This window comes from Terrapene carolina, unplaced genomic scaffold (genome assembly GCF_002925995.2).
Source record: "Terrapene carolina triunguis isolate 2854851 unplaced genomic scaffold, T_m_triunguis-2.0 Scaffold58, whole genome shotgun sequence".
Taxonomy (NCBI): domain Eukaryota; kingdom Metazoa; phylum Chordata; order Testudines; family Emydidae; genus Terrapene; species Terrapene triunguis.
The window spans coordinates 47,550,066-47,565,959 of NW_020664409.1; the positions used below are offsets into that span (position 1 = coordinate 47,550,066).

The 15,894-nt window shown below is 37.1% G+C and overlaps 1 protein-coding gene across 3 annotated transcripts in view; it reads right to left on the reverse strand.

Annotated features, from left to right (window-relative positions):
* TCEA1 (transcription elongation factor A1) overlaps positions 1 to 15,894 on the reverse strand; it is a 47,108-nt gene that overhangs the window by 20,819 nt on the left and 10,395 nt on the right. For 2 of the 3 annotated variants that reach the window (XM_024206169.1, XM_024206170.3), the window contains exons 2-4: positions 13,842 to 13,904; positions 8,491 to 8,596; positions 1,497 to 1,584 (exon numbers count right to left, since the gene is read on the reverse strand). In XM_024206169.1, coding sequence (XP_024061937.1) covers positions 1,497 to 1,584; positions 8,491 to 8,596; positions 13,842 to 13,904 — 257 coding nt within the window. Of the gene's footprint in view, positions 1 to 1,496; positions 1,585 to 8,490; positions 8,597 to 10,447; positions 10,536 to 13,841; positions 13,905 to 15,894 lie in introns of those variants that run through there. The other variant, XM_024206171.1, reaches the window with a different exon arrangement.

Sequence of the window (15,894 nt, forward strand, 5' to 3'; positions counted from 1 at the left end):
TAGAGCCAATCAACAATTTTAAGCATCAGTTTCATTCTCAGTGACCCAGAATTAGTAAAGTCTGACTACATTTATTTCAGAAGCATTTTGGCTGTAGAGCAGTGTAATCAATGCTCTCAGTGATCAGTTTTCATCAGTGCCGGTGCACCACAGGGTTGTGTTTGAGACTACCAGAGGCCCCAGTGCCGACGGATCACAATCTGGTGCTGATGGAGCCCTAGACTTGTCACATGCCCCTGAGACTTAAGATGTTCTATGTTCTCTTGAGTTGAAGCTTATAGACTTGCCTGGTTTAGGCAGGGCTGAATCAGATGTCTTCAAAGAGGATTTGGAGGAAGACAACCTCATGTTTACGAGAATGCTCCTTGCTCTCCTGACAAGGCCCATTGACGGATTTTGGGGGGAGGAGGGGAGAGAGAGAGGAAAGAAGACTCCCTCACTCTTGAATTGGATCTTGTGGCAGGAGACGCACTCCTTGCTGAGTAAGGCTGATCTATGGGGCGTAGGTTCCCCGGGCCTGGGTCCAATTGCAGTCTTCCATTAGGTGCTTCCTAAAGAGAAGTTCCCACCCTTCCCGGGTATGGCAGGGGAAGAAAGGGCAGGTATTGCACCTTGCTACAATGTGGGCTTTCCCTGAGATAGTATAAGCAGCATAGGTGGTTATCACTGACCAAGAAGGAATACAGGCAGGAACCACAAAATTTGAAGCCCGGAGTCCAGGGCATAGTCCAATACCCAAACAGGGTGTGCACTTCTACGATAAAGAGATTGCACTACAGTACTTGTATGACATGAATTGAAAAATACTATTTTTTTTTAATCATTTTTACAATGCAAATATTTGTAATAAAAAATAAATATAAAGTGAGCACTGTACACTTTGTATTGTGTTGTAATTGAAATCAATATATTTGAAAATGTAGAAAACATCCAAAAATATTTAAATAAATGGTATTCTATTATTGTTGAACAGTGCGATTAATCGCACGATTCATTGTGCGATTAATTTTTTTAATCACTTGTCAGCCCTAGTTTCTACCTAAAATGCAAGATACTGATTAAAATAGGCTGGTTATTGTTAAGACTCCTAGTATTGTAGAGTAAGAATGTTAAATAGATGACTTCAGCAGGCAGGATGGATATTTTGACTACCTGACCCATATTGTAGCTAGTCACCTGCCATTTTTTCATATTATTAACAGCAGGATTGACTTACCTTCATCCCCACCACAAAAGACCTGGATGACTATTTTGTTCTATAATGATTGTCCAACCTTGATGACAGTGCAGGCATCACCACTTTTTAGACATTGATTGTGTGTTTGATACAAGAACGTGGCAGCCCTCCCTAGTCCCAGATATACTTGTACAAAAATTAAATATTTAGGGAAGCACCTATGAAAAAACTGATTCTTCACATTAATAATTCATCTGTTTTGCTAGTTCATTTTATATCACACACACACACACACACACACACACACAGGTTCAAATACCTTTCTTCTCTTGCTTCAGGACTGTTTTGTGATGAAGATGCAGGTTCCTTTTTCTTGTCTTCAGAGTCTTTATCAGTTGATGGTCCATCTGGAAATGTACAAACCATGAAATAAGCATTGCCTCTTATAGGACAGAAATGGCAGCTAAGTATAAGTTAAATGCAATGTAGTTCATTTCCATAAGGGTTGAGTACCCACAATTTGCATGGGAATTTGAGAGTGCTCAATACCTGTGAAAATCAAGCCACTTATTGAGGCATCCAAGTTTGAAAACTCTGCCCTGATGATTAGGATGAAACTACCACATATTCAGTGCTTATTTAAAAAGCACCATATAGTTCTATAGTTAAGTCCACACAGACAAGATCAAACAAAAAACTAGGGGATCAAAGGTTTAAGAGACTATCAAATAAAAAAATGAATTACTTAGTTAAAACTCATCACCCTGAATGAAGACAACAGAAAAGAAAACATAAAATTATCCAAATACAATAGATGCTGCATTAAAATGGAAGTGGTATTTTAAAAGTCCTGAAGATTAAAATAAAAGAAAACCCACAATATATATTTATGTATTAAGAAAACTAAAACCGTAAGAAGAATGACTAGTTCAACAAGTACACCGTTAAAACACAAAAACATTTGCATTTCTCATATAGAAGGAAAACTGACCCCTCCCCTTTTTTATGTATGAACAGGTAAGTAATCACCATAGAAACTAAAGAACATTTATCTGATGTATAATACAGTAAATATTCTATATATGCAGACAACCTCACCCATTCTTACATTCTCTATCGTCAACTGCATGAATATTTTCACCAGGAATTTTAGAGTTGTATTAGCACTTTGTCATCTTTTTCCACCAACTGGCCTACAATTTCACTTGATGAATCTCATGTTATACTGATATGGAACAAACTGCCTAGGGAAGTTGTGGAAGCTCCTTCACTGCAGGTTTTCAAAAAGAGGTTGGATAGCCATCTGTCTTGGATGGTTTAGACACAACAAATCCTGCTCCTTGGCCGGGGACTAGACTAGACAACCCTTACAGTTCCTTCTAATGCTATAGTTCTAGAATATCACAGGTTGCTGATTCACACATAATTCTCTGATACATCAGCAGCAGACTGGGAAACTTTCTTAACAGTCACTTTACATAAGGAAGGTGGGTGGAGGTGAGAGTGGTGGCTGACAATTTAAAAAATGCCCTCCATATTTTAATATTCCTGCAAGCACTAACAAAATAATCTTGAAACAGAGAATATACAGGTAATTCCACTTGTCAGCAATTTACATCCAAGGAGGAAAGATACTGTAGTGGCACTTTGAGAAACAACACTATGAGAGAAGAGTTTCACAGAGAAGCAGGAGTAGAGCAAGAAACTCCAGATTATTAAGTATGAGAGTCAGGAAAGTCTGTCTGGTATGGTTTATAAGATTTCCTTATAAAAAGACAAACCAGGAGAGATGTGTTGACACAAGAGTAAAAGGACTGGTTTTCATCATACATATTACCTCCCTTTTTTTGTGGTGCAGATATCAGTAGCTACATTGGGTATGTCTACACAGCAAAAAACACATCTGCAGTGTGGGAAGGTCCCACAGCTCAGACTCCAGTCTGAGGCCAGAAATCTACACAGCAATGAAACAACCCCGCCACCGCAGCCCCATGAGCCTGAATTGGCTGGCATGGGCCAGCTGCAGGTTTTTCTTTGCTGTGTAGACATACCCATTGTCTCCAGGAATATAAAGTATGTTTCCTCATTGGAAATCCAGGCCGTATTACTGAATGATTCTTTTTCTAATTAGACGTTTTAATTTACATAGGGTAGTTTTCAGATATACTTGAATGAACTTATACAGGAAAATGATAGACGATAAAAACACCCTATCACCTGTCGGTAAATGTTTTTCACAAAATGAACACTCTGTATCTGACCTCTCAGCCCTCTTCCTCAAAGGAAACCTGCACAACCCTTTTAAAAGACGAGCCTGGGAGCTTAAATTCATAACTTTGCTAGACGTTAAAAATCATGGACTGAATAAAGACACTGAATTTATGACTTATTACAACAATCTCTAATCCACTAACAACCACAACCCCTCAGAGATTTCCCCCTTCTTCCTTTCCTCCCTATGAGTGGAGAGGTGTTAGCCGGCCACTTCAACTTGAATGGTCACTTGAAATGTTTGTTTAGCATAAGTAATTAATCTGTTCAAACATTAGCTTGTGACACTCTGATTAAGTTTCCCAGACCTAACCAACTCTCTGTAAGCTCAAAAGGTTGTGTCTCTCACCCACAGAAATTGGTGCAAGAAAAGATATTACCTCACCCACCTTGTCTATTTGTTATAATTATTCACTTGAGCAATAGTCACAACAGGCCCTTCCCTCCAAAGGTCAAACTTCCTATGGGAATTCAGAAGCTTTTCAGAAGTATCCTAACCTGACATTTGCAGGTTAGGATACTTCATGGTATTTCCTATATGCTCCAACTTAATTGATATTACTTTATATCAGGTAAGTGTCGCTACTTGCAAAGATTTTTCTCCTCTCATCACATGGCTGAAAGATTTTTTTATGACCTCCAGTAATACAGTTTGCATGTTCATCTGAACTGTATCCCCTTGGCCTGTGTAGCTTCTAAGGTCTTCCAAGCATTATCTGCACTTTGTAAAAAGTGATCTTGTCCTATAGTTCTCACCAAGTCTCCTTTCAGAAGATGCTCGGAAGCCACCACCTGAGAGTCTACTAGCTCAGCTTCAAAAATATTGTAACCAGTCTTTGTTTTCTCACTTCATGTGGTTCTCATCAAGAGAAATTTTGATTATTCTCTGAGGTTCAAAACCTCACCTGATTTCTTTTAGGTTCTCTCTTCATTTGTAAATTAAACATTTTGTTGAACTTTTAAGAAGTATATACAACCTGTCAAGTAAAAAGAGGTCAAGTTCAAAAATTCAGTTATGAACAACTCACAAAAGGTTTCAGAGCTCAGAACAGTTAACAGCTGTCCGCCTCTGTTGCCATCTTTGATCCATACCCTGTTTTACAAGCACTACAAACAGCATAATTGAAATGATTTGTACAGCAGCCAGACATACAGTATTCCGAATTCTTCTGTGAAAGTCAAAACCAATGACAAAACAAAATAAAGCCCCTAACTTTTCCACCCTCTTGGCCCAGTTGCACAACTCTACAGTGCACTACAACGTAATTCATTTTAAATTCCAATAATGTGTTGGAGTTTATAGCAGTGAACCAACATTCCCCCTGGTATGCATGAGAAACAGATTTAAACAGTGACCAAGGAAATCGGTGATTGAGTCAGTCAGTTCTGTGCATGATCAATGCTATGTTTTCATGTATGGCAGTGATTTTAATAGACCCGACAGGATACACAGGTGCAATTACACACATTTCTCCTGAAATAATAATAATTGGGGTTCTGGATACAGTGTCGTCACATCTCTCTGTCTCAGAAAAAAGATTCAGTTTTAATTACCACCAACACAAACTCTTGCTACCAGTTTTCCAATTCTTCAAAACTTTAGTGCCACTTGATATCAGTACAGTTACATGCCAGAATTCTAGCCAACCAGCATTTTTAATGGGAGTAAGAATGATCTTTTATTGAACTTACAGTAGAACCTCAGAGTTATGAACACCTTGGGAATGGAAGTTGTTCGTAACTCTGAACAAAACGTTATGGTTGTTCTTTCAAAAGTTTACAACTGAACATTGACTTAATACAGCTTTGAAACATTACTATGCAGAAGAAAAATGCTGCTTTTAACCATCTTAATTTAAATGAAACAAGCACAGAAACAGTTTCCTTACCTTGTCAAATCTCTCTTTTTTTTTTTTTTTTTTTTTTTTTAACTTTTCCCTTTTTTTAGTAGTTTACATTTAACACAGTACTGGTACTGCATTTGCTTTTTTTTTTTTTTGGTCTCTGCTGCTGCCTGATTGCGTACTTCCAGTTCCAAATGAGGGGTGTGGTTGACTGGCCAGTTCGTAACTCTGGTATTCGTAACTCTGAGATTCTACTGTATTCAAAGTGCACATAGAAATAGGTTAATTCTTCCTCTAAAGAGAAACACTTTCATATGTCTCAATATATTCTAATGTTTAAAAATCAGTCATCGTCAAGGTAAGGATTGGTAAAGACAAGCAGAACAAATACACTGAATCCAAAGGAACATTTGTTATGTTTTGGAAATTATTTCTGCTTTGATTTAATCAAGAAGCTCTTTGCCAAACTTTAAAGCCTGGCATGTCGTTACTCTGAAATCTAGACTACTCAGTCTTTTTGTGGGTCTTTGACTGCTTCTCAAATAAGTGATTTTGATCCAGTGTCAGATTTAGGCAAAAGTAGCTAGTCTCACAGCTACAAAGTAAATGCCAAAAGTTGCAATGTTTGGTAATTGCAGCCTCTCCATAGTAAGCAATGTTCCAGTCAGTTGAGCTCTTTTTATCCTTATTGCTACAATTTTTGAATCTTTTCTTCAATTTATGAGGATTTTTAATCTTCCATTTATGTCTTTTGTCACACCAAGAAATGACAATATAGATGTCCTCTGAACTATTTATCTATCTTAGGGGTCCTCTTAAGTATATGGGACAAAAATGTAAGGTATACATTCAGACAAGGCCAGGGGAATGAGAAGTTTGGTGGACAAAATTTGAAATTCAGGTACATTTTATCATCACTTACTGCATTGAAATTTGAAATCTCATCCTATTTACTGTTAAAATCTTTCCTTCACTGTCAGAATTACAATGTATAAGTTTATTTTTAAAGCTATATTCATCAGACCATGAACTGGTGATTAATCAGCATTTTTATTATCTATCCAAGATCTTCCCCCAATTTCTAAAGTATGTCCAAGACCTTTCCATTTCTTCAAAAACCTCACTAACAATAGAGATCTGCTACACCTACTTGCTAGTGGATATTTGACTATATACTTCTGGAGTAGTCATTTTGATCTCTAGTAATTAAAAATCTCAACGTAATTTAAAATTCAGGAGACATATGGACAACTCTTGCTTATCCATGGTTTGTTTTTAAAAATAGTTCTCCAGCTTTACGATCCTGAGGAAAATCCCAGTGGAAGCCATCTGCAGTTCTTTCAGAATATTTTCAAATTAATTACTTGTATTAGATGGGGGGAAAAATCTTCACAATAATTGGAAAATGTTTCTCTCCTCAAAAAAGTTTGGCTTTCCAGGATATTTTGAGATTGTTGAAAAAGGAGAAACATGTCACTGGAAAAAGTAGATTAAAGTTAAGATGGTTGAAATTAAAAAAATATTAGCACATTCTGTAGGTTTGCACTGAAAATGATAAAGAAAATATCATTTGTTGCTTTAGTGATTGGGATAATTTACTGATAATTTATAACAAGTTTTGGAAAGAAGGGTATATTTTTAATTTATTTACATCAGAACAGCAGGAATTTACATTTTGAATAAGAAAAAAAACATTTTGTATTGTTCTCTTAGCATTTATCAGCATTTTGCTCAGTTGTTTTTATACGGAATCAAATTCCAGTTTTACATAACAGGTAGACAAAGTACAAGGAAGACTTCACTAAGTTTCATATTGACATAAAGGCATACAAAAATGTATGCATCTGAGTTTATTAGGTTACATTTACCAGAGACATCAGATCAAATTATTGGTCAAGTACATCTCTTGGTAATAACAAAACAGGACATGATTTTAGAAGCTTGTTCACCAGTACACTTGCTGCACTTCTGCCTTCAGAAAATGCCTGCTCAACCAGGTATTACAGTCCTATATATTGTTTCATGCTTTAATTCAGCATTTACAAGCCTTTACTTTAGAAACACCCCCATTAAGAACACTCCCATAATTTGTCATTTTTTATTGAAACACTTTTCTAAAATGGATGCCAAACTATTCCTGCAAGCATTTAGAAAAGAGTGAAGGTGATGAAATTAGATTGCCTTGAAATGTATAGCTAGCTAACTTGGATGACAGCTGGCATAGCACACTTGTCTAAAACTGAAAAGACTTCTATTAATCCAGCAGCTCTTGTAATTTCTGTAAAACAAAAGCAGACCTCACATTTTAAAGATTAAGCTACCAGAAGAAACTCCCTACATTTAAGTTTATATGAATGTGAGATGAAGCCACATATGAGTAATCAGCAATGTTCCAAATAAACACTGTTCATGAGTTTCAGATTCAGGTGTTTAAAACTGCACTAAGATTACAGTGATGTGATTTGTCCTGGCATAAAAAATGCTGTAAGAATAATTTCCTCAGATGTGTTAATAATTAGTACATAATATTTAAAGGAATACTATTTAAGTTCCATCCACTTTATTCATGTGCCTTTAATGAATACTGAGGTTTCAGAGAGAGTGAGCAAGAGGCACACAGAACTAGTTAGACTTTAGTTTTCTTACTATAAGACTGGAGCTATGTACTAGTCATAATACTAATAGCATTAAATCAACTTTTGAATTTTGTATTTTCTTTTCCTATAGTTTATGACCCACTGACAATTAAGATTAAAACCCTTTAACACCTTGATGTAAAGGTAGTGTAAAGACTTTGGAGGCAAAGAATAGTTGATCCAGACAAACAAAAGGTCAGTAGGTTTTAATGCTGCAATAAGTCCACTCGGGAATTAAGTTCAGTAGCAAGCAGTGAGACTGTCCAATAGATATTAGTCATGTCACAGAGACATGCTTCACGCTGCTCTGTTCTTAGCAACTCATTATCCCAATGAAGCTACAATGACTATGGCCCTTAAGGGGACCCATGAGTAATGCAGTGATAGAGGGCATAGGGAAAATGAAAATGGTACAGGTGATGCAGAAAAATCTTCAATATTGAATGGGAGAACTGGTGAGCCAAGAATAAAAATGGTGGCAGTAGTTTATAATGCCCACAATACAAATAATTAAATGCCTGAGGGAGAAGGAAGATTGTTAAAAAGCTTTTTGCAGTCATACCTAATAGCTTCTTCCAAGACTTGATGAGAGATTTTGCTAAAGATGTAACCTCTTCATCTGTGCTTTGCTTGCGTATTGCATTCACTGACATTCCAATTCTTGTGGACTGCAACAGAAAAAGATATACATTACAATTTGTGAAAGACATTTAACAGATACAAAAAGCTAAGCTGCATTTTGACAATGCAAGGTAAACATCCAGTCAGTTGTATCCTTATGAAGTTGACTAAAATTACTTTATGAAGTTGCAAATCCTTACTGAATTGATTTTCACAAGACATCCTGCACATTTATACCGATAAGATAAAACACATTTTATTGATAGGAGCATGCAATCAAAAAAAAAGGTTCACTTGGAACAAAATACATGTTTTATGGTTTAAGTGGGGGTCATTCAATATATTAGATAGAGGTCCATTCTACAAAAGGAAAAAAGAAATTGCATCACTTGATGTTATCCTATAGCATGACTTTAAAAAAAAAAAACAGCCACGTTGCCATGATACATTTAAAGCTCCTTTGAGGCAATGTTCGTGTATTAGAAGTCCACTCTCTCAGCACAGGATCCTATAATATTTCAGTACCCCTTATTATTCAGAAGACTGGTAAAGGCAGAGTACGAGAGATGGGACAACATGCATAGATATATCTATGAACATAAACAAATCCACCTTTTCTATGAGGCTGCCTGATGACTGCTGTTCTCATTTTAGTGAGCCAAGAAACTTCTCAGGAACAAGTAATTTAAGAAACGTACATTTAAAATGTCAATAATGTCCCCAAGGTTCAATATTTATACTTGTTAGCAATCAACGGCATATTGTAGCTGCCAAAAGATAATTCTCACTGTTTTCCATTTTGACTGGAAAACTGTTTTTAAAAGACCATGTTTATTGTCTGTTTCCTAGCCCTTAAAGACAGCTTAAGAACTACTGCTCAAATTTCCCAGAACAATTCATCTTCAGACAGACTACTGAGTATTTCAGCCTCAAAAGAGGAAAGTTAAAAAATTTTCAGTGTTTACAATGAAAGCTATTATGCAACCTAAATTACAGCAATGGTTTGCCAAAACTTTAAAATATTAAAATGATTTATAGATGTTTGCATAGTGTTAGAAATTTTGAATTTCATAATTATGATCAATTTAGTTCAGTAGATCTTAGGTGGGATTTTCACAAGCACTTAAGTGACTTCAAAGAACAAATCCCATTTACTTCCCATGAGATGTGCTCCTAATTCACTTAAACTCCCTAGACCAGTTGCTTTCAACCTGTGGTCCGTGGACCGCAGGGGGTCTGCAGACTATGTCTAAGGGGTCCGTGAAAGGTGACTAATAAAAATAAAGTTTCATGTCCCAGAAAAGGCATTCCATTTTTCTGATCAACCAAGAGTATGTCAATACCCCCACCTACAGGTCAAAGCCCAGAAGTGTTGTCATTACCACATATGCCCAGTTTAGTGTCCTTTCTCACGCTGCATCAAATGCCGTGCCAAGGACATGCAACATTTATAGCTGAATTCTGTTCAGTCACTTTTCAGTCTAAGACTTCTATGGTAGGGGTCTGCGGACCACATGTCGAATTTCCAAAGGGGTCCACACCTCCATTTGAAATTTTTTAGGGGTCTGCAAATGAAAAAGGGTTGAAAACCACTGCCTTAGAAAATCCCATCCTTCGGCAAATAGCTCGGAGAAAAGCTAAAATATTGATGGAGAGTATCATAGAACATGACTAGCAAGAATTTTACTAACATTCTATCCTTTTTGTCTTATATATTGTATACACAATAAACTCATTTACTACTTTGAGGATACCTGCCTGTTAGTAGCAGCAATTAAAACTCCAAGTGCAACTGCCACCGACAGTGTTAGGAAGAGATTCTTCTACAATCCATTCCTTTTATAACTTAGCAGGTGGGATATAATCTCAATTTAGCACAATAATTTGTTATTTCTTACTTTAATATACTCCCAAGTTATTCAGGGGTCTATCCATGTACAGGGATATTTTTCCAATTTCCCCTCTTCCTCCTGCTCCAAAACTGAAACATCTGCCAAAAAAAATTTAATACAGTTTTCTAATTTGATTTCAGATTACTTTCTGCTAAAAAAATAGCAATCTTGCTTATATAACGCTAGCCTGTCTTTATTGCCAAATTTTAACAAAGGTTGAGTTACTCTTATTTCAAGTCATTTAAGCCATTAATGCAATGTGTATTTCTCATATTGCTTTTAATAGGCTCACTTTTTTTGCATTCCTTTTTGTATTTTTGTCAAAGAAAAGAGACCTTCAAACATCTTAGGATCTAGCTGCTATGACTGTTTATTCTATTTTACTTTGTAATGGCCTGGTATTACTATTTTTCTTCTTTAAAGAGAAAATTAAGACGTTTTTTTTATTTATATTGGCAGTGTTACACATTTGTTCCTCTACCCCATGCCCTCCACCCAATCAAAACCCCAGTACCACATTTTTGTGAGCAACAAGGACTATGACAACTGCTCAAGTTTCTAAGCAGGTGATTCTTGCAAGGTTTTAGTAAAGGAAACCCATCAAATAACCTCAGGCCTCAGAACTGGGAAATCTCTGACTTAAAAAAATGTGTGATTATTAAATTTTAAACTAAATGAGATGAGAGGCATGCGTGGCAGAGAAATGTGTTGGTCAAAATGTAGCGTGATATGGCTTATACAGAACAGTGATGAAAATCTTAATCTATCTGGCTTGTTTCCTCGAAGTCTTAACAAATTAAGCACTTTATTACTTAACCAATGAAGTAAACTATCCACCATGCCCTTTTACAAAGATATTCCAATCTTTATACTTCTTTTGGGGGGCAGGGGAAAAATGTGGTAAGGAGGAGCTTCTTTCTTTTATAGATCCCATAACTGTCTCAGGACACTGCTACAAGCATCAGGCAAGATAGGAGAGGCGGAATCCATTGGACATTGGACAGGTAGCTCCCTCTTAGGGAAGGATGGCACTATCAGCTCAGAGAGCAAAGAACACAATGTTATTTTGTTTGGTGGGTTTTTCCAGTATCTTAACCTTTTATGTAAACCATAAGAAAAATCCATGATTAAGTCAAACCTGAAACATTAGCTTAATATAAAGTTACAAGCAACAAGAAACTGAGAATTATAAATTATGTTTTGGCACAACAGATTGGCATTTTTGGTCTTAAAGTATGGCATTTCCTTCTTTGATAATTTAATGTACAGCAATAGAGAGGTAAAGAAGATAGGTTAGCAATGTACGTATCAGGTATGAAATCTATATTTCTTTGGAACTATGAATTGGAATTCCAGTCATCAATTTGTTTCATCAATTTTGATGCAGTTAAAACAAAGACCATGCTTAATCCACATGGACCTTGAAGGTCTCATGCAGTAAGAGTGGAATTTGTCCTGCTGTTTTTGGTCAAAGTTTCTCCATCCCACCTCAGGCTTTCATTCATGGCACTGTGCACCAATTTAGCTACATGGCCGCCATCTTCCCACCTCATAGATGGCTGGACTTTGGCAGTAGAGGAATTTATACATAGTTTGTAAAGCACTTTTGGATCCTTCATAGACTTCCATAGCTAATAAAATTCTTTGCATTTAGTATGGTAAGTGGCAAATATAAAACTTTTAAAAAATTGATGGTATTTTTCCTGCAATGTTAACTCAACCACACTGGATACATGTAGTCTTTTCTCTGGAAGAGTAACAATATAATTTATAAGTGTACTCCACAAAATATACAGGACGTACAATGTGGCAAGGCTAGCACTGCCACTGAAACCTTAAAATTAATCAGGAAATGCAAATATTATCTGTGCAGCCTTACTGTTAAAGTGTCATTTGGGAAGACTGCATTTTACGTACAATGCCTCTAATTCAAATTGTCACAGCGGCAGTGTGTATTGCAATGTCACAAAGAAGAAAGGCCTTCATTAGACTCTGGTAAAAATCTTAGCTGTCTATTGAGTTTTTCACAATTATTATACATCCAATTACTTTAGCCCAAGAGCTTACTCACTGCTGAGTAACATGCAAGTTTCATAGTCCATCTGCTTTTAATCATAGAAATAAAGTGTGGAAATTCTTCTAACAGAGTGGGAAAAAACCATTCAGCTTCATAACTCAGACACAGCTAGAAGGGTTTCCTTTAAACTCGCAACCACCAAAAATTCATTTTTTGGCCGAAACTAAATTATCGAAAGCATTCTATTAAAGTTATAAGCAAGTAAAAACAGAGTAATATTTGAAAGTATCCTCCAACCTTAATTACAGCACTTGCTACCAAGCGTTACAATTATTAAGTACAATACCATTACTTTCAAAGTGTTTCCTCATGGGACAATGCCAAGAGCTTTGCAGATTCGGGAAAATTTCATCATCATAGATTTTTCCCCCCTCTCAATGCAAGATTACTTGTGGCCCAATTAAAGCCTAGTTTTCAATTAAAGGCATACCTGGATATAAGTAAAGCTCAAAAAGAGAGCTAGATTGTACACCACTCTCACCTCACCAGACGCAAGGGGGAGCAAGGGAATATTAGGCTCCCCTATACTTACCTGCATGGCTGTATAAGACCTACCCTATTCACCGACTAACATACAGGGAAAGCAGAAAGAGGCTGCATACCCAACATATCCCCACTGTGAACAAGTGGACGGGGCAGGGCAGAACTATGGCTCCACTCACTTATGATCTGATCAGTGGAGTTGACTAGATCCAAGAGGAAGAGAGCATGCTACACCTGTAAAGGGTTGTAATAGGTTTCTCTCCTTCCTCAGTGCAAGAGCACAGGAGATTTGTGCCTCTAATATACGTCTCTGAGACACCCTAATAGGCCGACATAGTTGATAAGCTGCCTTTTTCTCGGGCTGTGCCTCAATGCACAATCTTTCTAGCCAATATATAAAACAGAAAAGTTTTAAAAGCATCGGCAAGGGCTTGCTCCTGGACAAGAGCTAATCTAAAAGAGTTGCCATAAGTTGGTGTGGAGGAAAAGACTGGTTATTTACCGCACAGTAACTGTGGTTCTTTGAGATGGCTTGTCTGTGTGTATTCCAGTTATGGTGGTGCATGCAAACTGACAGAAAGACTCAGTCTAGGTAAATGGACAATATATTTTGGTTTATTATTTGCAAAGCAGCACAGGTGTACAGTACTTGACAGGCAAAGAGGCAGTTCCCTACCCCAAAGATTTTGTAATCTAAATGAAACCTTTTCCACTGTACTCCGATGAAGGAACAGAGAATTGTCTGGTGGACCTCAGATCTCCATCTAAGAATCTCTTAGGTTTTATTTTTGCCTTTTAAAAGCTCATATTTAAAATATAACAGCAATGTAAAAAATTTACCTGTAACAACTCAAGGGTCATAGGTATATTCTTAAGCTCCTTTAGCAAATCCAGTGCCCCAGCCTGTAAAACATGCATAAAAGTATTATTAAAAATATATTTTATTTCCTACACAGTTAACTTTTAGAACATTTAGCAGAAAACAAGTGATCTCTCTTTAAAACCCCACAGTATAAGTTTTAGTTCTGTGAAAGGTTCCAGATTGATAACTCTGAAGACTTAAATACTGTTTATCCACAGAACAAGCTTAGCACAAGAAGTGACACTGCAAGTTTTTCCAGACTCTTAAAATCAATGTGCCTTGGCCTCAATCTGGAGGTACTATCTTGGGGATAAGAGCAGTTTAGTCCCACACCATTTAGTTTTTGGTCTCTCTATTAAGATTGCCAAGTAATGCCATTTGTGGGGGTGGTTACAGTCACATCAATACCTATACCTTGGAAAGTGGATTTACAGCAGACTCATTTCACTCCAGTTCACCAGACAGACATCACACAGCAGCATGTTTCAGTCCGTAATGACCTGGGCTAGATTAGAATAAGAAACCTGAAGATGAAAGGCTCTATATATCCCATTACCAATCCTTAGGTAACCAGTTCCTCTACCAGAAATATTTTTAACTGGATTTATGTTGGCATGGGTAGAACATGAAATTATATACATTTCTTTAAAGGTATCATACACAGGTAGCCAGATTACAGTATTTTACTAGACACAGGTGTAGTTTTTCCCTTGGGATGGTGTTTATTTTTCTAAATCACTCAAAAATTCTGCAAGTGAAAAAAGTTAAATGAAGGCTTCCTTTCAAGCTATATCTATCTGCAACCACTCTTATCACTACATTCATCTCCAATCTAACACACAGAATCCCATGCATGTACTGCAAGTGGATCTTTCATATGAGACCTTAAAATGAGGTTCTGCACCTAAAAGTTATAAATTGCAGAGCATGGATCCATACTTGTCTTAATCCCACTACATCAAATCTAATCAGTTTACATGTGAAAACTCTCTCTCTCTAATGGACAACACTGCAAACTCAACCTGGAATCTGAGTTTTTTCTGGTTCATGTATCACTGATGTAGATTCCAGGGCTTTGGAGCAGAGCCCAGAGCTGAAGGGCGGAGCAGCTCCGGAGCAGCAGAGCTGCAGGTTTTTGCCTGGAGTTTGCTCCGGAGTCGGAACACAGCTCCAAAGCCCTGTTTCATCACCTAGTTAATTTTGTAGTTGATGCATGATCCAGAACAGAATCACTCAACTAAGCTGCACTGAGGTTAGGCCAACTAACAACAGTTTAAAAAAAAACAAAAAAACCTAAACTTTAGTCAATACTGTAAAGAGATATTATTCTGAATACACTCAGGAAGCAAGATTGGCTGAATAAGGGGTCACTTTTAGTCGCACTCCAGGGAAGAGAAGAAAAAAAAAGTTCTCTCTGAAATGCATGGACATTAAGGATCCCATTGCAGTTTTATCAAGGTTGTGTGTTTGCCCACACATCTTGGACAAAATCTTCCCCCCTCACCCTAATGCAGTGTACTGTGCACTGTGCTGGTGGCTCCCATCCCAGAATGGCTGCGTTTGACTAGTATTCTATATACAAGCAAACTTCAGCCACCAAAATTGTGGTTAACCAAAGTCATTTATTTTATCCAGCGATACCCTGTATGCTTATGAGCTCTTAATTGGTGCCTCAAAGGAAAAGCATGCAAGGTAAATCCTGAGCAAGTATCTCTGCCTAGTCTCTCCTGGTTCCTAACAAAGGAGAATGCCTGTCCTGTGAAGTTTAGAAGCTCTGTATTGTTGAAAAGAAGCTTCACAGAAATGGATCTCCCAGTGATACAACCCCACAAATACCTGAATGTTTCCATAAAGTCTTGTGTTTTCCTCAGGATGAAAAAGGCTATGTACATGCCTCACCAATCTACTAGAATTCTTTGAGGGGGTCAACAAGCATGCAGACAAAGGAGATCCAGTGGATATAGTGTATTTAGATTTTCAGAAAACCTTTGACAAGGTCCCTCACCAAAGGCTCTTAAGCAAAATAAGCAG